Here is a 23,803-nt window from a genome sequence, read left to right as displayed (position 1 = left end):
TCTTATGCTGGAATGCAGCGTTTTCCTTCTCCAAACATAACACTTGTCATTTAAGCCTAAAAGTTCTTTTTTGTTTGTAAAACCACAGGTCAGCAGCGTTGTTCTTTCTGGAGAGCAGCAGTCCTACCATACACACTACTGTTGAGAGCTCTCTGATGATGGACTCATAGACATTAACATTAGTTGGTGTGAGAGAGGACTTTAGCTGCTCAGAAGTTGCCCTGGGTTCCTTTGTCACTTAGCAGACACGCCTCGCTCTACTAGGAGTGATCTCTGTTGGTTAACCACTCCTGGGAAGGGCAACAATGGTCTTGAATTTCCTCCATTTGTACACAATCTGACTGTGGATTGGTGGAGCTCAAACTCTTTCAGGAGACACGTAATCTTCTTCAGCCTCTGATGATCATTAAGAGTTTTTTTCATCAGAAATCCTGAGAAATCTCCTTTGTTTGCACCGTGATACATTCTACAAAAAGGCTGTGAATATCATACATTAATAGATCCTCGCTGAGGTGCCCACTCACACCTGATTGTCTGTTTTGACTGAAAATAACTAACTCCAATTTCCCTTGCTAATCCTATGAATTTGCATACTTTCACCTTTCACATATATGTAATACTTGATCTTTTTCTTCCATTAATACATAATGAAGTATAATATTTTTTGTCTAATTAGTTTAACTGGATTGCCTCTTGCTTCTCTTGTGAGTTGTTTGAAAACGTGTTTCTTTTTTTAACTCATATTTATGCATATTTATGCATAAATGCATATTTATGCATAAATGCATAAATATGAGTTAAAAAAAGAAACACGTTTCATAAATATGTATTTATTTGAATGCATAAATATGCATTTATGAAATACAGAAAAATCTAAGGAGTTCACAAACTTCACAACCCCTACTTTAAATTAGTTATACAAATGTGAGTAATATGGTAATATACAGCACCAAACCCTGAATTTACACCACATGCCTCATAAATTTGCACATTCTAAAGCGAACAGTTTGCACTTTTGTACATTTCTGCACATCAGCTATTTCCTCCACTTACTGTCTACTGACTTGCAGCACTTAATTTCTTTTTAAATGCTTTACAAGCCCTCCAATTGTCACCATTTACTGTAAATCACCAAACCCCTCTTAGGAGAAAAGCTACTTGGCAATGAAACTGATCGTGATGAACGTGTCGGTCTATGTTTCCACCAGGGGGCAGCATGGAGCCACGCTGCACTCATACCTGTTGCACTTCACTGACATTTTCCATGAGGTTTTGGTATCATCTCATTTAAACATTACTCTATAATCATTGGCATGTTATGTACCATCAGAAGAGATCTGTTTCTGTTAGCAGGACGTGTACAACTTGTCCTGATGTGAAAGACTAGTTGGCACAGAGCTCCTTTCCAATCGTGCAATTTGGTTTTAAAATATACACATTTCCACTGATAGAATCCATCTCTCTCTGTGTATGCACGTTTTAATAGACTGAAATGATTAAAGGATCTGGCGCCGTTTCAAAACTAGAGTTAGTGGTAAATTTATACCTCAGCTGAGATTATACCGCTCAGAGGGCATCTCATAGACACCCCAGACCCTTTATTTTGTTTTTAGGTCACCGACTACTGTTTTATACAAGTAATGAAACGTTTGGAATGATTAAATTACAGACGAAGTGTTAAGTAAGTGTCATGAAACTGAAAAGGCTGATACTTGTTGCTGTCGCTGGGCGGGCCTAATGCAGTTGTGAGCCATGGGGGGGGGGGGGTGTCAATTGAAGGGGAGGAAAAAAACGACTGGGAGTTACCTCAGCACTTTCCGAGACATGCGAACGGGCTATTTTCCACTCGGTCCCCTTTTCTATTAAAGAAGAAAATCACGAAATTCGCCGGGGACACAAACACCGGCAGGACCAGCGGCCCGTTCGGAGAGCTCGTGCAGAATACAGACGATCTTTCAGCTCGCAGATCTCAGCCTGCGGTGCACGCTCACTGTCGCTCCCCACGTGCGCGTGCGCGCGTGTGTTTACAAGTGTTTGAACCAGAGCCAGAAACGAGGGAAGAAGGAGGATAAAGCCAAGGAAGGAGGGATGGTGGACAATTCAAGCAGTAGTAAGGCACAAATGGTGAGTCGCGGTCCTGCCTGGCATCCCTTCACATTTCTCTGACCCGTTAACGAGCTCAAAAAGCCTCCGAAACACACAGTTTTAACCGTCTTTTATTTACGTTACGGAAAAGAGTGAGCTAGCTTAACGTTACAGTTTCCTAAAGAAAGAGAAACGCAAACTCTGAGAGGCAATAATTTGACCTTATGGTACGTTGCTTTTGTCTAATTGTATTTTGTTAGGATAACACTGTCATATGTACATCTTTACAAACGTGTCGGTAGGCTAATTTTGCGTTTTTTCTGGGTAACTTAACCTCAAACCTATTACGCATACGTTATTTCGCATACGTTATCCACGTATTTTGAGGATGTGGCAGCTAACTAGCTAAATGCGGAAAAGGTGTTTTGAACTGTTTTTCCCCCTTTTCAGTGATTGTTTGTATTTTTAATATCACGGGAGATTATCCTCTTGTTCGTTTAATGCCGAGCTTTCTGCTGCAGGCTATTTGGAATCAGTTTGTCTCCCTTTCGGAGTGACTAGTTTGGATACCACAGCTGTATGAAATAACTTTGTTAACTTTAGTAGTGACTAGTGTTCTCCCATTCCTTTGATAAAGACGTTTAAACGTTACTCAGGATTTCGTTATGAGACCACTGAACTACTCCCACTAAAAATCGGTAATACTTAAAGTGTTTTTTCCAAATAATTACTTATCTCCGCTCTTATCAAGGAAATTTCTGTGGCTGGCTGCCATAGAGTCTGCAATTGACATTTACCCACCAAAACTTTGAAAGTGTTTTTTTCTGAATTGCTTTAGTCGTTTTTGAAAAGGCTTGACTTTGTTACTGTGTAACCAACCTGGTTATATTCAGTGCTTGAATCAAGAAAGTGAATTTTCCAGCTTCAGTGTTTTTGCTTTTGCACATGGTTGGGCCTTTGAGTTTAGATGTAAAAGTTGAAAACCTATGCTGAAACAATGTATATTTTATTTCACAAATAATTATGTGGATTAGTTGTGGTGGTGGTGGTGGTGCAGATTTTACACTCGGTGGCACTGGGCTTAGGCCCCATATTTCAAACACTGACTTAAGTAAATGAGGACAAGAAGTTACAATAAAGTTTTTACGAGCTGAACCTGATGAAAACCATGTGGCTGAATTATCCATATTTGAGCATCTGTGTCAGTTAATGGTTAAATCAGGCTTCTTTGTTCCACTGTAGCTTTAAAGAGTAATTAGATTTCAGTATACGTCAGATCATCCTTTACTCCGTCTTTTTTTTCCCAACAGCCCAGCATGTCTCAGGAGCCCGGTGTGGCCTTTCCTCAGAGCACCTCTACGGGTGGAATGAAGCTGGAGGCAGTGATGGAACAGCTCCAGCGCCAGCAGCAGGCCCGACTGGAAATGGAGCGCAAAGAGAGGAAGCTACGAGAGGCCCACATCATGTATGCTCAGCAGGTTGCTGCCCAGCAGGCCATTCTAGCAGCTGCCCGGGCTTCGGGGGCCAGCTTCTTGGGCAAAGGCCTGGCTGGAGGCATCCCTGGTGGAGGGTTACCTCCCCGGGTGTCCAATCAAAGCAGTGTAGACTCAGAAAGAGAGGATGACGAGGACAGAGGCCGGGATTCTGGGGATGATGACGACGACAATGAGATGATGGACGGGGACGAAGGCAGCGATGAGGATGAAGGAAGTGCTAGTGGTCTGGAATTCCTCCGCAAGCAGACCCTTGCTTTGCAACAGAATGCTTCCCGCATCCCAGCCCGTCCATTTGGCAGTTACTCTGCATCGGCCCCCCAAAGGGCTGCATCACCACCTATTAGAGTGAAGCAGGAACCTGACGAGGGTCTGTCTCCTGCAGGGCCTAACTCTGCTACCTCTCCTAACGGACAGGCCGACTGGGGCTTTGATGATCACTTTAGACAGGTTAGTGCTTTGCAACTTTGCCACACTATTTCCTCCTTATCGCATAAAGTCCTGTGTTGGTCTTTCCCTGGTTATTTCTTCCCCTGAAGTGAAGCATTGCTCGGAAAACCAAAGCTGCCATGTATGACCACTTTATCTCAAATGATGTTTGAAGATTATCTCTGAAGAGTTCTCACTGCCAATACAGCTGCCATAAAAATGGCCTGAACTTGAATGAGTTGGGTTTGATTATTCAGTCTAGCCCCCTGCTGTGAGAGAATATTTCATTTTTGCTGCTGTACAAGTAGCAGTATCTTTGTAAGACATTTCAAATCTCTATGGAGGGTTGACCGCCGATTGGCTTTTGTGGCGAAAAATCCTCCTAAGTGAGCCCTGGCAGCGAGCCAGGCTGAGGCGCAATGTGTTCACGCTCACTAGTTCTCTCTCCCTCCGCTCACATTCTGTGTGTGTGTGTGAGTCTCTTGCTTTCTGTCCCTCTTGGCGCTTTGCTCTGGTTTGGCTCTGGTCCAGGTAGCGGAATCAGGCAGCGGGGGCAGCGCTGCTGCTGTGAGGCTGTGGGTGGTTGGCCAGGTCAGCACGAGGATTTGGGGTGGGTGGAAAAGTTGGATGTAATACACAGTAGCAACCTGTCACACCCCACTCTCACCACCCTAAGAGTTTCGGCTGTGTGCCAAGAGTACTTTACCTTGAAGGTAAATATTGCCTCAGCACAGTGTTACAGAGCACTCGAATGCCAACTGGGAACCAAGCTGAGCTACATGTGGTTTAGCATCATAATTTGAGACCTAGCAGGTTGAAGGGAGCTCAGCGGCCCGTGGGTGATATAAAAAGCCTAAGCTGTAAAGGAGTGGGCAGTGTCAGCGGACATATCTGTGCTTGATCAGTGGGCTGAGGGTGCTGGACTATCATGTGTCTGGATTTTATTACTGTCTATTTAAAGGTAAATGTCTTTGAATGGTCCTTCTCTTGACGACATTTCCAAATTTAGCTTTGGAGCATGAACTTTGGAAAAAACACACAGGAGTCCTACATTACATAGATGCTGAGTGAATACAATAGTTCAGTTGTGTTGTGAAGCAGTACAGTAGTTGTTGTATTTTTATTATTATTTCATAGATCTCTGCCTTCACATGGGTCTAATGGGGATGACTAAATGCAGTGCTGCATAGAATATAAACATTGTATTAATTTGAGTTTCACTGCTGTTTATTGTTTTCGGAGTTGTCAAAAAGAATAGAGTAGTATTATTCTACAAAATCTCTTGGCTTTGTCTAAATATTGTCATAACTGAAGATCATAGCAAAAAAGTTGCAGCTGACCAGTGCCCAATCTATGGCCTGGTGTCTTTTATTAGCAGAGGCGGGCTGAGCCTGGGGGTTGGGGGAAGCATTATGGGACGAGAATTGGTCTGGCCTTTTTTTGTTTCCTCTCTTTTATCTTTCCTGTCATTATGTCAGCTCTGCAGTATTTAATGACGGCTCATCTCTTCAGGCAGTTTCAGGTTGCACCCGCTACGGGGGGAGGGGGACAGTGGAGGAGGCAGGGGACCTGTGTTGTTTTTTTTTTTGTTTTTTTTTTGATGTCATTGTCTTCGAGAAGCCAGAGACAAGCCTGGCAGATGCCGCAAATACAGTCCCTTTATAATAATGGGGGAAGCACATTTATTATGTTCTAAAAGCCGTGACAGAAGGTAGATGAGATACCCAGCTAAGGAGACAATTCTACAGAAGACCATTAACATTTACGTTTTGTGTAATGACTCACACTGGATGGGCTTTTTATCCAAAGCCGTCTGTGTGTGAATGCCATGATCTCAGTCACAGACATGCTGCCATGCTGTTGCGTCATAGCAAACTATACTTAGAGTGTGGCTCCAGATTTAATCCAGAGCAATTTACAGACACATACCCAGGGATGTGTTGCAGATATAAAATGAGCCATTAGAGTACATCTCTGAGGTAATGATGTAACACCTGTTTGTATTTTGCCTCATTCAGCAGCAAAACTTGACCAACAATCATTTGAGTAGTTTGTCTTGAAGTGGAGTTGTTCTGAGTTTCTTGATTGTGTGAATGGTAATGTCCTGTATAGGTCAGATGGGGGTGGACAGGCATGGTAGCCAGGGTTTTGGTGTCAGTGATATACGTGTGGTGACCTCAGCCCTGTTCGAAACGGCAGAGTAAATAATTGTCAAACAAGAGGCTGGACAAAGGCGTCACGTGGAGAGAGAGACCAGGGCCAGGCAACCGACTGGCCTTCACTGCAGTGAGACAGAGGCTGCATGACCTCTGTAATCCAGCCACCACCCACCCCACCTCTTCTGCTCACATACACACACATAGACCCCTCCTCTTCTTGCGATAATCTGTCTGTGATTAATAGAGTATTAATCGTGCCTGCAGCACACAGATCGTGTCCCAATATACTGGCGATGACATTAGTTCAGTTTAGCTGGGTGTTGTAACTGACAAGTGTTGGATGGTATGCTTACAGGTGGTGTGTGAAAGTTGTGGCTTTTGTTCCACAGTTTTGAAAATCTTGTGTTCACATGTTGTTTGCTCTTGTGCAATTTCAACTTGGGACTAATGAGACAAAAGGCACTGAGCAGAGCACTTCTACATTTGCATTCCTGTGATCAGAGGGAGAGTGGTGATAAAGCCACAAGATTCAGAAACTGCTGAGCACTTCTCTCATCACATCACATGCTAAATAGTCATTTTTGGAGTGCTTGTCAAGTGTGCAACTGCGAATAAAGTTGACAGATTCGTGGCCACATTTTAGTTGTTACTTATTTTTGGAATAAATAAACCTTGCAGCTAATTATTAAATTGTAGTTTATCTGTTTGATCTAGTTTCCGTTCTAGAGATTCTGCAAACCAGGAAAAGCTGCAAAAGCAATTTCAGTATGTCACTAAAGGCCTTTTTCACACAAGGCCATTGGTAGCGGTGGAACTTGCCAGGCAAGATCATGATGCTGTTATGTTGCACATTATCACTGATTCCGCAACACCACCAAGCACAGAGTGCTTAAGAGTTACACTGATTTTGCTGCTTTTAGTGTGAATGAACAAATATGACATAATGAAAGGGTCTTCTTAGCTAGTTATAGCATGATCTCGCTGTGCAAGGGACTTAAGTAAATCAGTGCAACTATAGAGCGCACTTGCCAAGACAGATAAGGAAAACACAACTCGCATGCAACTTGGGTAAGGAATGCTTTTAACACAAGAGAAAATAGACCTACCAGACCACAGTGGTCCAAATCTGGTTTCTTGGGGTACTTGTGTTATTGGCAAAGCCTGCCATCGCTTGTCACCCTTGAGCCCAGCTTTTGCTGTTCAGGCAGTGAATACTGTCTGTTGAGGCAGCACTGTTGCATAATTTAGCTGTCGCCCCAGCAACACATCAGCCAGGAAGTGGTGAGCTGCACGACTGCAGCGAAGAGATCAATAAGGATTGTGTGTGAGCTTTAAGAGGCAGGAATGTTTGGCCTTGTTTTCCACTCATTTATGATAAATGAGGTGGACATTGTATTTAGCAGATGGACTCAAGTTTTCATTTTACCAGTGGAATGTGCAACAAGTCTGCCCTGGTGCATCAGCACACCGCACCAGTAGTGTTGAAAAAAGCGCCTGCATTTGTTAGAAATGTACAACTGTGTCACTGTGCTTCTCAGCACTGTTGCAATGGGAGCCAGGAGGCCTCTCTGCCTGACGATCACGCTGTATATGCCAACATGGCCTGGCTTCTGCTCTCTAATTGTTATGTTGGTGTCTCACATGCCATAACTGTCAGTGGGTTTTAAATGGTGTACTTAGTATTATTGTGTTTACTGGACTTCCTGTTATGCTGATGTAATAAGGCTGGAATTACCGTCTGTACAAACCGCCTACAAATGGAGGTCATTCAGCTGAGAAATAACGACTAAGACTGAGGTCCATTAAAGCAACGTACTTGTTTAGAACAAGAAGCATTGCTGTAGTGTGGGGGGCACTATATTTTCTTGCCAAGCGCCAACTGTTGAATTACACAGGGAACTGAAAGTCTCAGAATGTTCACTTGTTGTTTGAACACTGACACAAATTAGAGCTGCTTGATTATGGCAAAACTCAGAGTTTCTATTATTTTGATCATTCTTGATCAGATTATTTATATGCTTTGGAGATATTAGGTATTTATTGAGCTTTAAAAAAAAAAAATCTAAAGCCTTTTTAACAGTGCATGTGCGTTATACCTAACTTGCATGCATAATATATGGCAGGAATTAAGGGTTAATCCATCTTTGTTTTTTCTACAGCCTGTTTTTGGATTCACTCCTTTATTTATTTAGGTAAACCACACCACCAGCCACTATCCAGGACTCTGCTTTTACTTGGTCACGGGTTTACATTTAAAGACATGCACCAGTCAGGTTTTGTGCAAGTGTTGTGGTGTGAGATTATGTGCTATGTTACATCTAGGTGGGATTCTGATTTAGAGGTGGTAACAACAGATGATAGCTTTGCACCATTGGCTTCTCAGCCTGGCACATATACCAGCTACATTTTACATGTACTAGATATCATCACTAGGGTAAAATGAACCTGTGTCGCAGCTAACATTTCCTGTTAGTGGGTGAAAAATTCAGCGCTTGGTGAATATTGGACTAGCACACCAATGCAGTAAGTTTTCTTTATTTTCGTTCATACAGTTTTAATTTTTGAGTCCCTTGAAGAAAGGTAAAATTTGATCCACTGTGATACAGAAAATGGGAGATGTGAGACTTGAAATCATCAGAATGTGGTTCTTTGATCTTGTATGTCAAATTGCATATAAATTGGGGGGGGGGGGGCGTGGAGACGGCCCGAATAGTTGGATCCATTCGTCTGGTCTCCCGGGTCCACATTTTGCCCTCGTTTAGTCTTTAGTTAAACTGAAGAATTCCCAAACACCGGTCTTCAGCATCTTGTCTTGTGTTTATGCAACGAAGTGAAGCGTGACGTCAGAGTCAGCAGCCACCCGGCCATTCGGGTGGTGTTTACAAACACGAATGGAGGAGCCGAAATGAGCCGAAGAACATGGCGGGATGAGCCGAAATGGGCCAAAGGCGGAGGGAAGAGATGAGCTCCGAATATTTTCGTCTGGGGGGAGGAGGGGGTGATCACATCGACATATGTGTATATGTTATAGACACATGTGTATATGTTTATGTGATCGCAGGACGAGATGAGCCGATGTGGGCCGAAGGCGGAGGGAAGACAGTAACGCTGCATATTCTTTCTGCCCGGTGACGTCCAACAGCGGGAGGGGGGGGGACGAATATTCGAATACCAAAATTAATATCCGGATAGTGCCGTAGCGAACGAATATTCGGATATTCGGGATATTCGGGTCCAGCCCTAGTTCTTTGCGATATTAACCTTCATTCTGTCTTGTGTATCTATATCTCTTTGATACAGTCTCAGTTTCTTTGTCATCTGGGTGATGTCAAGACTCCAAAATTGTATTACTACTGGTTTTTTGTGATTAATGGCCTTGACTCTAAACTGTGTAAATCTCAATTCCAAATTTGCTTCACTGATCTCCGTACGGATTACGCTGGCTGTCAGATTTTAGCTACATTTTTTAGCTCTTAGGTGTGAAATTCTCTTCAACTTGCTGGCCGACTTGCCATTTCTTTCCTAATTTCTGTTTTCATTTCATATATTACATGAACCTCAACAACTTCACAATGAATATGAATGTTTTCTTCCATCAATCCATCTAGTTATCTGTTACCTTTGCAAACTGCATCCTGTAGAGGGTCAGGGTTCTTGCACTGTTTATCGAGATCAACATAATTAAAGAGTTACATTTTATTTCTTATGTTGATACAGTCATAAACCCAGAAGTGTGTGTGCCTGTAGCTCTAAACTCCCAAAACTACAACACATCTTTTCCCAAGGTATGTGTTGGTTGTATGGTATGTTTAATACACTGAGGTGATAAAAGTATTTACATATTTGTTTTTATGGTGCTATACTCTGTATACACTCTGTGAACACTGTGTAAACTTTACATTACTGATTGCAGAAAGTGGCTGGTAGGATTGGATGCAGCGCTCGATTTAGATGGTCGCCAGGTCGCCATTTGCGACTAAAAACCGATTTTGGCGACCAAAAATGACAAAAAACACGCTGGTTAGGGGCCCAAATATTTAGATTTGGGCTACTGAGTCCGCGAGACTCCGTCGGATCCAGAACCAGCCCAGAATGTGGTGGCGGCATCCAGAGGACAGCACCAACTGAGCCTGAGCACCGCGAAAGGAAAGCACCAAGCCACTGGAGCTGTCATTTTTAACTCGGTGGGTCCGCCGGCTGCTCTACCCGGTCACAGACTGCTCAGACTCCCCGGCTGGCTAGCTATCCTCCGCTAGCTGCTCGGCTAACACCTGCCGCTCCTCGCCGCTCATCTGCCCGGGACAAACTGCACCTGTTCCGGCTGTCAACGTCCCAGTCGCCTGCTAGGAGCTCCGGACAATGCGCTGCTCATTCGTGGGTGACTTTTCACGGCCGTGGGGGGTTTTAAGGCACACTTTGCCCAGCGACCAGTGATAGCTCGGCGGCTCCAGCTAACAAGTTGACGTGGAGGAGGAACTGGAAGTCGCTAAACGTCAAAACGTAACACTCGGTCGTAATACGTGTACAGACGACCTATGTGGTCATTTTTGTTTGAGGACAGGCTGAATAAAGGTGATGCATAACTGTCTTTTGCACTTCTAGTTTCCAGTAATAAGTAGAATTGGAGGATTTGATCTCACTTCAGCACTCTGTTGTATTAAATGTTTGCATTTGATGGGATCAAAATATCACAAGCATATACAATCAAAATCTTCAAACTATAAAATTCATTGACAGAATAGTTATCCAAATAGGCAAGCACGTGAGCTGTTTGTGAAAATAATTACTCTATGATGTGAAAATCCACATTTTTGCTACTTTGAACCATCTTTCCACACTAAGCTGATGACATTTTAGCAATGAGATATATATATATTAAAATCTCCAGTTTTACACTGTAGTTTAGCAATATTTACTACATTTTGCCACTTTTTCATATGTTTAAGCCCAGCCCTGCCGACTCAAGTGATGTATAACGTACTGAGCTGAGACTTTAACATTTTTCCTTTTCCTGAGATTCCATTAACGTGAATGGAAAAAATTTATTACAAGTGTGAGTGACAACTTTTTCACATGCAAATATTAGTTTTGTTTGAATTAGTGTATAAGCTGAGTGTGAAATTAGCTTTGGCTGGCATAGGACAAGCTTCATTTTGTGCTGACCTTCTCTTAACAGCTAAGTGCAGAAGATTCCCCCCTTCCCAGAAATAGAGGTATTGAATTTAGTAGGGAGATGAAGGGGGAGGTAGAGGGGGAGGAGATGCTGTGGAAGTAGAAGAGGGGTTAGTGATCTGGCTCAGCACACTACGCTGCCCCACCCAGAGGAAACATTCCAGACGGAATTAAAGAGTTAACTCTTCAAACAGTGAACATTCCCACCGGGGGCTCCCAACAAGAGACAGGGGGTTTGATGGGGTGGGTTGGTGCATGTCCATGTTGTAGTCGTGTCCCTGATTGGTGATCTTTCAATTCATTTGACTCAGTGTCGCAGGGGCTGTAAAAGAAAAAAGCCAGAGGGCCTGAATGGGAGGAGCTGGATAGGAGGACCCACTGTTGAAGGCAGAGACAGTTTTTTTTTTTATTTGTCTGACTCCCAAAGGGCACATCTGCTGCTGACAGGCGGGAGGAGGCTTCTCGTGGTGTGTCCAGTCCCCTCACCTCTGTCACACTATGGCCTGGTCAAATACAGCACTAATTGGCAGTGTCTAGTCTGCTGTTATGAGTCTGCCATTCACACACAAGACTACTGCATTTATACTGTTAGATTATTCCTTCATAGATTCATGGTAGTGTCATCTCTGAGGGGATCCCATTGTGTTTTCCACCAAATTGAGATTTGCTTTACACTAGTAGTTGCTCTCTGTGACCGTACTTAAAATATAGACAATTGACTGAGAATACTCTGACCAAATTTGTGTCAGATGAAGCCTTGTGGCACCCTTGCTTGAAAAAGGGCAGCTCGGGCTATTGTGACTATATGCAGTTTTACTCTCATCGTGCCCACTGAAATGCATGTGACGACTCCTGTAATATCTAATTAAAAGCTTTGGTCTTTTTTTTACAAATAAAAATTACATTCTATCATAGGTTATATTTATACTTTTCCATGTTACTTATGTTAATATCAGCTTAATAGAGTTAGAAAATGTTGCTGTTTTTATGTGTGAATGATGATTTACTTGGTATTTTAGTGATTTGTATGATCTCCTCATTGCTTTATGGACATTTATGTACAAGTGTTTATAGTCATTAATATGAAGAAGTAATTTATCATTAATGAGGAGGAGAAACAATATCATTTCAAAAGGGGGGGAACGGGCACGTAGTTTCAGAATTTCACTGCAGGGACACATCAGTACTGTTGAGTTACTTACACGTTAAGTGCCATGACAAGTCGATTAGTAAATGAAAAAAGAGAACTTAAAGAGAAGTGCGGTGCCTCACTGTTCTCTCACCTCTACACAGCTGGCCGATCAGGGTGTGAACTTCAGTCAGTTTTGGAAATTTACGGATAGTGACACAGTCATCCTGTTGGACAGTGAAAAGATGTCAGGGGAGGGGATTCCCCATGATATCTACCCATCTGACATGCAGCTCAGACATTGTGAAGGATTGTTCTTACCACATCATGTAAATGACATTTTTAACAATGTATTATGCGCGCTGGCACTTTACAGCCACACTGCTCCTTTCCATTTAATTTAATTGAAAGAAAAAAGTTCTCACATTTGAATGCAAATGGTGTATGCCCATTAGAGTTGTCACTCCTTTTCCCAAATCGACTCTGGAGGATTGACTTTCTTGCCTCTAATGGAAACCGAGCTACTGATGTCTGCTGTAATTCGATCAGTTTGTAGTGAAACCACAAGCCCCCCCCCCCCCCCCCCCCTCCACACACCATTGCTGGTTCCATTCGTCCTTTACAACCACTCCCACTGAACATATCTCAACACCTGCTCTTTAATGAACGCAAACAGAGAGAGGGGAATAGCCAAATGAAACAAAGACATCCACCAACGCCTTTGGCAGCTGCAAGGAAGCAGAGCCAGCCATGACACTGTTGAGAAAGTCTCCTTGAGTTTTATATAGGCTGACGGCATATAGTGATATATACAGTGCCCATGTATATCGACTACTGTTCACACTGTGTGTTGCAGTGACCCTTGGCATAGTGTTTGAGGCCCCGTTGTCCTTGTGGCATGTACAGTCACCAATACACTTTATATTTAACTTGTTGGTCTGTCGTCACCCCACTTGATGCCTTTCCTTGGTATTTAAAGAGATGTGACCACCCATTTAAGATGAAACCGAAAACACTACACCTGACTTTATCAGGGTGAAGTTGTGTCAAGCTAAACATATTTCTTAGTACAACCTTCCTCCTACATTATTATATACTACATTATTATATCTCTTGACACTTTCTTTTGAGGACTATAACCAACACCTTCTCTCTTTTTGCAAGTGTGCAAAAATTAAAATGGAAAAAAAACAAGCAACTGGAACTTTGCCTAAAAAAGCAGTCTAGAGTTGCCTGAAAAGTTATTTGAATTGTAAATCAGCTTGTTATTTGACACTTCTCACAGGCAAGTCCTTCCCTTTACATCATTCTTTTCATCAGACAGCTCATTTCTTATTGTTTGTGGCATTTCATTGTGAATTTGAAACCTGTTGCACAAAAATCATAGGATAAAAGTAATTTTCACATGTAAACATTTTGTGGATTGAATGCAAATTTAGGTTTTAGTGTTTCACGGGCATGCAGACTGAATGTGATTCAGACGTGTAGTTGACTAAACATGTCAGTGTTGTTAATTCTTGCCAGAAATACTAGTCTGTTCAACTGATTATTTAAATTCATTAATGTACAGTGCTGGCTGTCTGTTTCATCTAAGCTGTTTTGTAGCCACACATCATGTCCTACTGCCCTCTCCTTGTTTATGTTGTAAAGTAGTAAGATGCAAAGTTTGAAAGATGACATGCATAATTGGCAGTATTTTTATCTAGGAAAAGGAGAATTGTCTGAAGGCTGTGTTAGAGTAGACTGGCATTTAACCATTCTGCCAGAGCAATGTGTAACCATACACAGCACAGACGTGAACATTAACTTGCGAAGAATGAAAGTTGTTGGTGCTAGCAGTGGCAACCTTTGCCACCATCTGTAAATTAATAGAACAGTTTACTTTCAGACACAACAACACTAATCAACCTGAAAAGATAAGAGCTGATCATTGCAATGACTGTGCAAGATTTGCTTCTATTCAATTTTGATGAACGCACAGGTTTTCTGAAAGTTAAAGGAGTCGTTGATTTGTCGAAATATGCATTTTTTTTTTAAATCGATGAGGATATTACCGAAGAGGAATATCCTAATTTGGCTTTCCCTTTTATATTGTCCTAATCCACAATGTCCAAGAACATAGAAGTCAGCAGGTGTTTGAAGAATTCAATGAAATTTAAGGTGTAGACAATGTCATATCAGGGACATAAAGCAATGCAACATATATGAGGCTCTCTGTGTTGTAGCCATTAACATCTTGTAATTGGCAAATTGCACTTGCAGACAAAAGATATGGCTTCTCAGGGTTCTGGCCTGTGTTTTGTACCTTGCAGAAAGGGCCAGGCAGTGACGAGGTGAAGGGTGAGAGTTGTCTATTGTTAGTGGCTTTCTTGGTTGTCTTCTGCAACTGATTTGGCTGAGCTCCAGGCCAGTGTCAAAGGCCTGTAGGTGCTAACTGGGCCACTGTGTCAAGGCACTTCAGTAAACACAGCAGCTGACTGGGACCTGGCACAAAGCCATGCAGAGGAGAAGGAGTTGAAAGAGGTTCAGGAGGCTTTCCTTTCACTATAGCCTGCCTGCTTTTCAGTCTGCATTTCACTGGCTGCCAAAATCCCATGTAGTTTATAGTAGCATGTGGCCAGGTTGTTTGTCTGCCAAGTCTTCAAACACAAGCTGAGTGTAATCATGTACTTGTAAGAGCGAGCAACCAGCAGAGGAGGAAGGAAGAAAAAAAAAACAAAAACTCCTGGCTGCTACCCAGGAAACGTCACATTACACTAAAAGCAATGTGTTCACTGCTCAGCTTCCAGCATTTACATTCTCCATCAGGGCTGTCCATCCCCCAAAGCTGCTCACTTCCTGAATCACAATCATCACAAGAAGTGGACAGTAAGTAGCGTGTCTGTCTCAAGCAATTATTGGGTAAATCCCAAATGTTGCGCTAGTGAGTAGACAGGTTCACATAGGATAAGAAACAAGCTTTTTCTCAGTGGTCCGATCAAAGTCCTGTTTGTAATAGTGATTCATTTACACTGGTTATTGGACAGCCGAGGTATGTTAAAGAATTATGCGATATTACAATGGTTTGGTTCTTTAGGACGGATTTTTTTCAGAGATCAAATTTTGTGAGATTAGATTTCATATATCTGCAATATTGCCCAAAAACAGTTTTACACGCTAAATAAAAAGACACATACTTACAATGTATTTTTCAAATGCAGGACACTGCTATAAGTTTTATGAACAAAAAAGAAATGCATCAGACTGTGCACTTAATTTCAAATATCAGTTTATATATTTAATGTTATAAAAGTAAAATGTTTTAGAGGTGGTAATGAAAAAGTGGCCTTTCTTTTAAGTTAAGGTCTGCATGGGTGTGAGAAACACATGTATTGTTGGAATTACTACTTGAATTTAATTGAAAGGGTTGGATTGAATCATTTCAGTTGACAAAAAAAACAAGCTCTGACCCATAGCTGATCTGGTTAATAGACAGTCACACTGTGAATAGAACTATGGACCACGTCAACTTTAGTCGATAATTTCAAAAGCCACTTTAGTAAATGATTAAAGAGTGGCACAGAAAATTGAATTATTAACAGCAGGGGCTACAATGAATGTAGGTTATTACAAGAACTAGATGTTGTAGCCTGAAGAAATGGCACTCAGTGAGATGCAGTCTGCTGTGTAGAGTTTTTCCCTTTGCGATTATTTATTTCAAAGCAGAAAATAATCTGGATAAACGCATCATTGTCAGTGTCCAGTTGAAGACTTTAAGCAGGTAGTAGGTATAACTCTCTGCATTTAAAATTGTACTGAATGTGTATCAGATTGCGAAGCTCTTATGTAATAAACATCAGCATATTAATGTGGAACATGGTTCAAAAATGTCTGTGGCCGATTTGGGATGTCCCAACCCCCAGTGGAGCCAGCCTTGATTAGCCTGCCATCTGGTCAAACAAAGACATCTCAGGTTTTCCTGCCCTAAATAAATGTGATTAGAAACCCTAAGGAAGCTTCATACCTTTCAGTTGAAGGAGGATGTGTAGTCAGATCAGTTGTTTAAAATATGGGTGCAGGTTTCAAACAAGAATTGATTAAATGTGATTGGTGTGCTGTTCAAACATTTGCTTACCTGTAAATCCGTCATTGGAAATGCAATCTATACATTAATGTATTTTACTGTCTTGATAGGTGTTTTTTGCTGCTGTTACATACAGTACAGTATGTTTACGCTGTTATCTATATTGTGTGCCCTGTTGCTCTAGCAACCCAATTTCCCCATGAGCATCATTACAGTTTTATCTAATCTCATCATATATACTCTGCACTTCTGTCATGTCTGTTCATGGACAGACTGAACTACAGTGTTGAGTTGTATAAAGCAAGTATGTGATTTGGTTCTTCATTTTGATGCCGTCAGCAATTTAAATGTCTAATTTCACCAAGCGTTATAATTTCCTTGGTAAATTTGATTCAGCACAAGGGTGAGTTCAGAGTATCTGGAATTACTACCCCAAGACTAATCAATCACAGTTAAGACTGGTCAAGAATATACAAACCAAAACTTTAGCACAACATTGTTTCAAAGGTATATGCAGTGTTTTGCATGGATACAACATCCTAAATACACTGACCAACTACGTTATTGTTGCCATTGTAATCATTAAGTGTCAGTATAACCATGACTCATTAGTTAATGAGTCACACATAGCATTGAGTTACTAAAATGTGTTCTCTATTTTTTAAGCAGTCAAAAAGTTTAAATGACAAATGAAAACACATGTCCGTGAGGTACTACTGCACAGTGTGACAACACCAGTGAACTTGATAGCTCCTACCTTTATAATGGTTGCATAAGTATTGCACAACTTCCACAGCAAAGACGGATAACGTTGTGAATTTTATTTTATTTTTTTCGCTCAGTAACTCCCACAGGTTTTTTTTCGTATCTCTGCTGTCTTCTGGGCGTCCAGTAGAGATGTAGCTTCTTGTCGGCCTCTGGAGATGAGCTCCAGATGCGTGACGGGCTGCAACATCCCAGCCCAGGTCCCCAGAGGCTACTGGCCTGTCAGAGGTGGAATGCCCCTGCACACTTAACGCTAGCTGAGAGGAAACAGATATCCCTGGCTCTCAACAGAGAAATCGCTCCCTATCGATTAGACTCTACAGAAGCTGTGAATTGCGCTTATGGTTTGAACATTTGATACTCAAGATTCAGAGACACAGTCATAACACTTACTTCTCTGATAGAGGACCTTCCCCCACCCCTCATACTTCTCTGCCCCGCTGCTATACGCCTGACAAAGAACTCATTTACCCATCTGACTGCAGTCATTGTGACCTTTGTCATTTCATATGCAATTAAATGGGATGTGTCCTAATAGCAGTGAGGGTTTTTTGTTGATTGTAAATGTATCAAGTTCCTGCCACTGTCAGTATAATGAGAATGTATATAAAGGCCTATCAGGTCCGTGTTATGTCTCCAGCTGCCATTAGCATGGGGGTGAAGTGGATGCTTGCTCTTTGAAAGATGTGAGATATGCAAGGTATTTTTAGCCAAAGCTTTTAACCCAGAAGACACAGCTAATAGCTACTTGGGCCCGAATGCTGTAGTATGGCTCCTAGCTGAAAGCGCTGCTTATTACAAGGGGACCAAAAATGTTTTATTGTACAATCCTTTGCCTTAAAGCACAATGAGAATATGTATGTGCCTTTTGAAAAAAAGCATAACATATGAACATATTGCATATAGGCAACAATTTATTATGCCATTGTGTACTTCACATAGAAATGTAATGGTTTTACATCAAGTTATCTGTGAGTGGACATTGAGGGGCAAGGGCAGGGCACATACAAATGTGTACAGTTTAGATGGAAAATCTAGTTTTAAAGATCGGCTTTCTTACAGCCCTGAAACACTGCAGTGTAAGGGGTTAACTTATGGAGTACTGTATGTGGTGGCACAGATGTGATTCACTAAAATGTTTGCTCGGCCTGTGAAAGGGTCTTTGAACCAGTGAGTGTGAACTTCTGGCCACACCACCCTATAAATGTTGCATTTGTGTGAGGCAGCGAAAGGGGCCAGCTAGTGTAATGGGGGATGGGGCCTCAGCCTGTGGAATGTGGTGTCTTGGTGAAAGGGCTGGAGCTGAACAAATGCAGTCAGTTTATTTGGCAAACCAGACTTGCTGGTCACCAACAGACATGTTTACCCAGGAACTAAATATGCGGATCCACCTCTTTCTTTCAGGCTTAGGTCTGTCTCTTTTGGTTACAGTGTGCTCTCTTTCATTCTTTTGCCGGCTATAAAACTGAACTAGGTGAAAAAAATGTGTTGATCTGCACATATGTTTGTTTTTCCTCTATGCGTGCCTGTCTACCTGCCTAGGTGCCTACTTCTGTCTTTCTATCTGTGAACCCCCCTCCCCTTTTCTCTTCTTCCTGTGTTTCTTTTTCCAGCTTTGTAATTGGAGTGATTAATGGAGGGAGGGGTGGTCTTGCCTGGAGGCCTGTTTTTCAGTGGCCTATTTAGAGGTGCAGCGCCGCTGAGACCAGGGCAGGTAGCAACACGTTCTGCCCCTGGACGTTTTGCCCCTTGTCCCCGCCACTTTGTCTATTCCCCCAAAAGCCTGAAATCTCTTCAAGCTACAAACATGACTGGACACTCAGAGTCAGGAATGCCTCTGGGTCCTGTTGTCTGCTGCTGGCCTGCTCTCATGTGATATGTGACCTTTTTATGCTACATAGTAATTCTTTATGAGAACACACAATCAGCAGTGGATCTGGTTGTAAGTAGGAATTCTACCATATGTTCCTGAGTGGCAGTGAGATTTACTTCCTTCGTCGCACATGGGATCACGAATTAGCCAGAGCCTTTGTTGACTGTAGCGTGTGGCCAGCTCACCATGAGATCCTTTACAGTATTTAGCAGATAAATGACGCCATCCGCTCAGCCCAATTCCCCCACACATCCGCCCCTCACCCCTTGCCCCCTCCCACTGGAAAGAACCCCTTTAAATGATTCCAGAAGCCCCGCAGAGGGATCAAGGCCCCCAATTATCTGATTTGGATTAGAGATTGCTGCCCCCCCACAATGCTCGTTTTCATAACCATGCTGGGAGGAAGGAGATTCGCTTTCATTAATAGAATGAATGCAATTTTGCAGAAGGACTTTAACTGAAGGCATCAGGGCTTTGTTCTCTAGTAGATGTGGAAACAAGCTTGCTGTTGTTGATGTAATCTCTTTCAATCCCAGATCCAATTCTCTCCACAAATAGGTATACAAAGCAAATATTTGCCGTCCTATCATTTTTGTTGATCCCAGGTCTACCGGTACATTACAGATTCTTTTTAGAAAAATAGAATCCTTTAGCATTCATAGTTTTTAATTACTTTTAAAAATTTCCAACATTATCCGATTTACCAATTAAGCAAGCTTTTTTTTTTTTTGTGAAGGCTTGCTATTTAATCACTATTGTTGGCTGAAGTCCAGATTTCTGCTGGAGGCCTTGATTGTGATTAAATTACTGCTGCTGTGTCTGTTTAAAAGATTTCCCTTGCTGAACTGTTTGACAGGCAGCAATTTGGCTAAAAAAGATTAGTCCAGGAATGAGATGTTAAGAGTACCTGTGGGATGAGAGGAGCTCTCCTGTTATTGTGAGATCCTGTTTCTGGTGTACAGGAATGTGGTGAATTTGACAAAAGTCATGCCTCCTCTTGTCTCTATTCTGGATGAGCTCGGCACTGAGAGCACTGTAACATTTCATTCCCCTTGATTTATTGCCTGGGGTTGCTATAGGGATTTTGCTTGTAATGAGCATGTATTTTGTTTTCATTGAGGATAGGTGTGGCTGTGTTTACACTTTTTTTTTTTTTTTTGTAGATGACTGCAATTTGATGAGGGGTTCCCATGGAAACCTTCACTGTGTTACTCAAAGTTAGGGTGTCTTGCTGGAGGTAAAGGGGTTAGGTCACCCTGGGAGCTGTGGGTCCTGCCCTGATCTCAGTTTCCCTGGCATGGCGGTAGATGACAGAGGATGATGAGTATTGACGTGTGCTGTGAGATTGCGTCCGGAGGGGGCTGGGGACTTCCTTGTGTTTGCACATCCAGGGCTATTGATTTGGGCTGCCCATTCAATGACTGTGGCCCAGGGGACTTGGTCTGCAGTGTGTAGCTGTGTAGGATGGGACACAGAGAGCTATGACAGTAGCTTGGAGTAGGAAGACAGAGGTTAGGGGTATGGCTCAGGGCTAACAGGGCTCTAATTTGGCAGAGACATGTGCCTCTCTTCATTAGTCTTTGTTTAGTCCATAGGATCACACTGACAAGCTGCAAAACAATTTCAGGTCTACTCAGTGTTTTTAGGATGACCAATGGTGCCACTTGTTATTTTTGCATCCCACCAGTCACTCATCAACCTGTTATCTTTAGTATAAAAATGACCTACTTTACGTAGGTTGAGTAGTGCTTATGCTCCATGTAAATGCTTGCTGACCTGTTTAACATTACGTGTGGAACTTTACTTGGTTAATTTTTTTCCTGACAGCTTTTATTTTCTTGAGATGATTTTTAAAGTGAAGTTTAGCCGGTGAATATTGCCTTAACTCATTGGCCGCGTATTTGAGCCAACCCATCCGCCTACTAGATGAGTGAAGGCAAATCACATGAGGCTTTATTAAGAGCAAGCCTCTTCATCTAATAACAGCTCCACTATCAAATGGAGAAGTGCTGTCAACATCCTTAGCAATCAATGCCCATCCATCCCCCACTCCCCAAGCAGCAGCCATTAACCCTTCTTGTTCCGGCATGCCTGGCCCTCACTAAAATGGTGGCTCTTCTCCAGACATCTTTCTATAATGGCTGAGTAGAATTACCTCCAAGCTATGCGTCGACATTCAAGTAGGAGTGTGTTGCGTAGCTTGTCCAACAGCGGGTTATGCAAAGAATGTCAGCTTGTTGAAGGTTGTCCACTGAAATGTTTAGAAGTAATGTTGCATATAATGCCACATTTTAGAATGCAAATGCCTGCATTTCACGAATTGTTTACTCAAAAATTCTTGCAATAATGAGCACTAGAACTTTGGTGCTTTCGTTATTACCAATCTAAAAAATGACTGAAAGGCTTTATTTAGGAGAGATTCAGCAAAGAAGTGAACAAATTCATCTGTCAGAACTTGCATTATAGCAGGGAATGGTTCTTGTTTATTGCTTTGCCATATTTATTTTATATTTTTTATCAAACTAAAATGTGCATCATAACCTCAGGGGACCTTTGGAGCTCCACTAAAAAAACCTTTCATCAAGAGAACTTGTACTTGCACAGAGGTACTATTTGCATGTCAACATGTGCACAGTTTTTTTCCTCCCCCTTTGTGATGACCTGCTGCCTTCTCACTTCTCGTCATCTACCTTATTCTTATCCCTGATTTGGCACTGCGCCAGTCAGTCACGTATGGCCATAATGTGATTAGGCCACCCACCGCCTGGCCAGTAAACCTGCTAACAGCATGAGAGAGACGGAGAGGAAACATGGGCTGCTTAAACATGAGCTTCTGTTCATCCTACACCCAGCACATACACACACATACACACACTAGCATGTGCAGGCAATGCACATGCATAGACACACAGACATGCCTAAAGCTTTAGATGAATATTATAATTTCATTTGACCTAATTGAAATTGTGTTTGCACAAATATACTCTTAAATGTCTAGGTGTAAGTCTGTCTTAAGTAGGAAAATAAGTCCAAAGTCTACTTGCAGTAAGAAATTCACTTATAGTCTACCTACATGACATAAAGTCACATGCTTAAAGCGATCATTGAAACAGTTATGATTATATCAGGCAAGCCGTGCCTTGTACATCTGTCAAGACTGTATGTAGGGTGTGGGAATTTCTTTTTTTAAAGAAGTAATTTCTGGGTGGAGTGCTCTGAGTGATGAAGGGGCTGAGGTGACTGATCATAAGGAGCAGTCCAAACACATCAGTATCCACTCTAACAAAAGCAACATAGTGTTAACATTCCTCAGCTGACAAGTCCCAATTCAGAGCCAGCATGTCTATTCATGGTTAACGGCTCCATGTTATTATTACTCTGTTTGTTTTGGCGGTTTTTGATCCAGCTAAAGTAGCAGACATGTTTTCTATTGATGCAACTGGACTAATTTGCATTATGACAAATGACAACAGAACATAAAATCTAAAGACTTATTCATGGAGAATCTCTCATAGTTGTCTTCAAATCCCATGCTGGAGAGACCAGACGTTTCTTACCAACGTCATCATTCAGTTAGCAATGTGATGCAGAAATGTCTTATTGCAGACGTGGTTGATTGTTGTGGCTTTGTTAGGACTGTTGGTTAACAGAACTGATACTCACACTAATAAAAGCATGCCTGTTTCATCACATAGAAGGCAGCAGTACGACAGCTTGGTTATCCTCCACCGTCTGCCCTTTCATCGTAACAGTAACTCAGCCTCACCTTGCCCTCTATACTTTATGCAGCCAAGAGGCGAAACCAGTTTGTGCTCGTGGATTGGAGATTGCAACCAGTGTTTCTAGGAGAGTTATTTTTCAGTGAGACAACTTATTCTGATGTTAGCTGTAGTAAAACAATAAAAACAATTTTAACAGTTTCTATTGTGGTAGATTTTACAAGATATGGATATTAACTTAATATCAATATGTTGTAATTTGATACTATGTTATAATCTGAATTATATCACAGTATCAATTTTGTCTTAATTAAAACCTTTTGTCAACAAACACCAAAATATATTAATGTAAATTCTCAGATGCGAGTAACATCATGCAACTTAAGCTAAGCTTTAGAGTACTTTTTCACTGATTAGGATTAAAGATTTGACCCCTTTTCCTACCTTCCCTGCATCATGAAGCAAAGTGTGATGACTATATAATCAAATCTACATTTTCTTTATAAAATAACAGGTGATTAAAAATTCTGAATTACATGTCTAATCTCATCTGTTATAATCACGTCAGAATATGTGGTTAAAGCAAAGGACAGAATGGAACATGAAGCCAAAGTGTGACACTGGACAGTGATGTTCTGTCACTTTAGACCTTTGTTCTCAGTTGATGTCATGAACACCTTGACCCCTGCACTCCCATAACACGAAGTGTCCCTCAGGGAGGCAGGAGTATGTGGTGTGTGGTATGTGTAGGTGGGTTTGTGTATAACATGTTTGTGTTTCCCTAACAAAATCCATGGTCGGTAACCCAGCAAATACTGCCCGGTCTTTTGATACTGGTGAGCTGGAAGTAGAGTGCCTGTAAACAGAGTGGCGACAACTGGGATTTGACACCATTTTGTTTCCATTCACTCAATAT

At 41.9% G+C, this 23,803-nt stretch overlaps 1 protein-coding gene across 1 annotated transcript in view; it reads left to right on the top strand.

Annotated features, from left to right (window-relative positions):
• The first annotated feature begins 1,774 nt into the window (after positions 1-1,774).
• LOC110966484 (AT-rich interactive domain-containing protein 3B-like) overlaps positions 1,775-23,803 on the top strand; it is a 58,853-nt gene continuing 36,824 nt past the window's right edge. The window contains 2 exon segments of the mRNA XM_051944912.1: positions 1,775-2,124; positions 3,396-4,028. Coding sequence (XP_051800872.1) covers positions 2,089-2,124; positions 3,396-4,028 — 669 coding nt within the window. The 5' untranslated portion in view covers positions 1,775-2,088.

This window comes from Acanthochromis polyacanthus, chromosome 2 (genome assembly GCF_021347895.1).
Source record: "Acanthochromis polyacanthus isolate Apoly-LR-REF ecotype Palm Island chromosome 2, KAUST_Apoly_ChrSc, whole genome shotgun sequence".
Classification (NCBI taxonomy): domain Eukaryota; kingdom Metazoa; phylum Chordata; class Actinopteri; family Pomacentridae; genus Acanthochromis; species Acanthochromis polyacanthus.
This window is presented reverse-complemented; position numbering and strand designations above follow the sequence as displayed.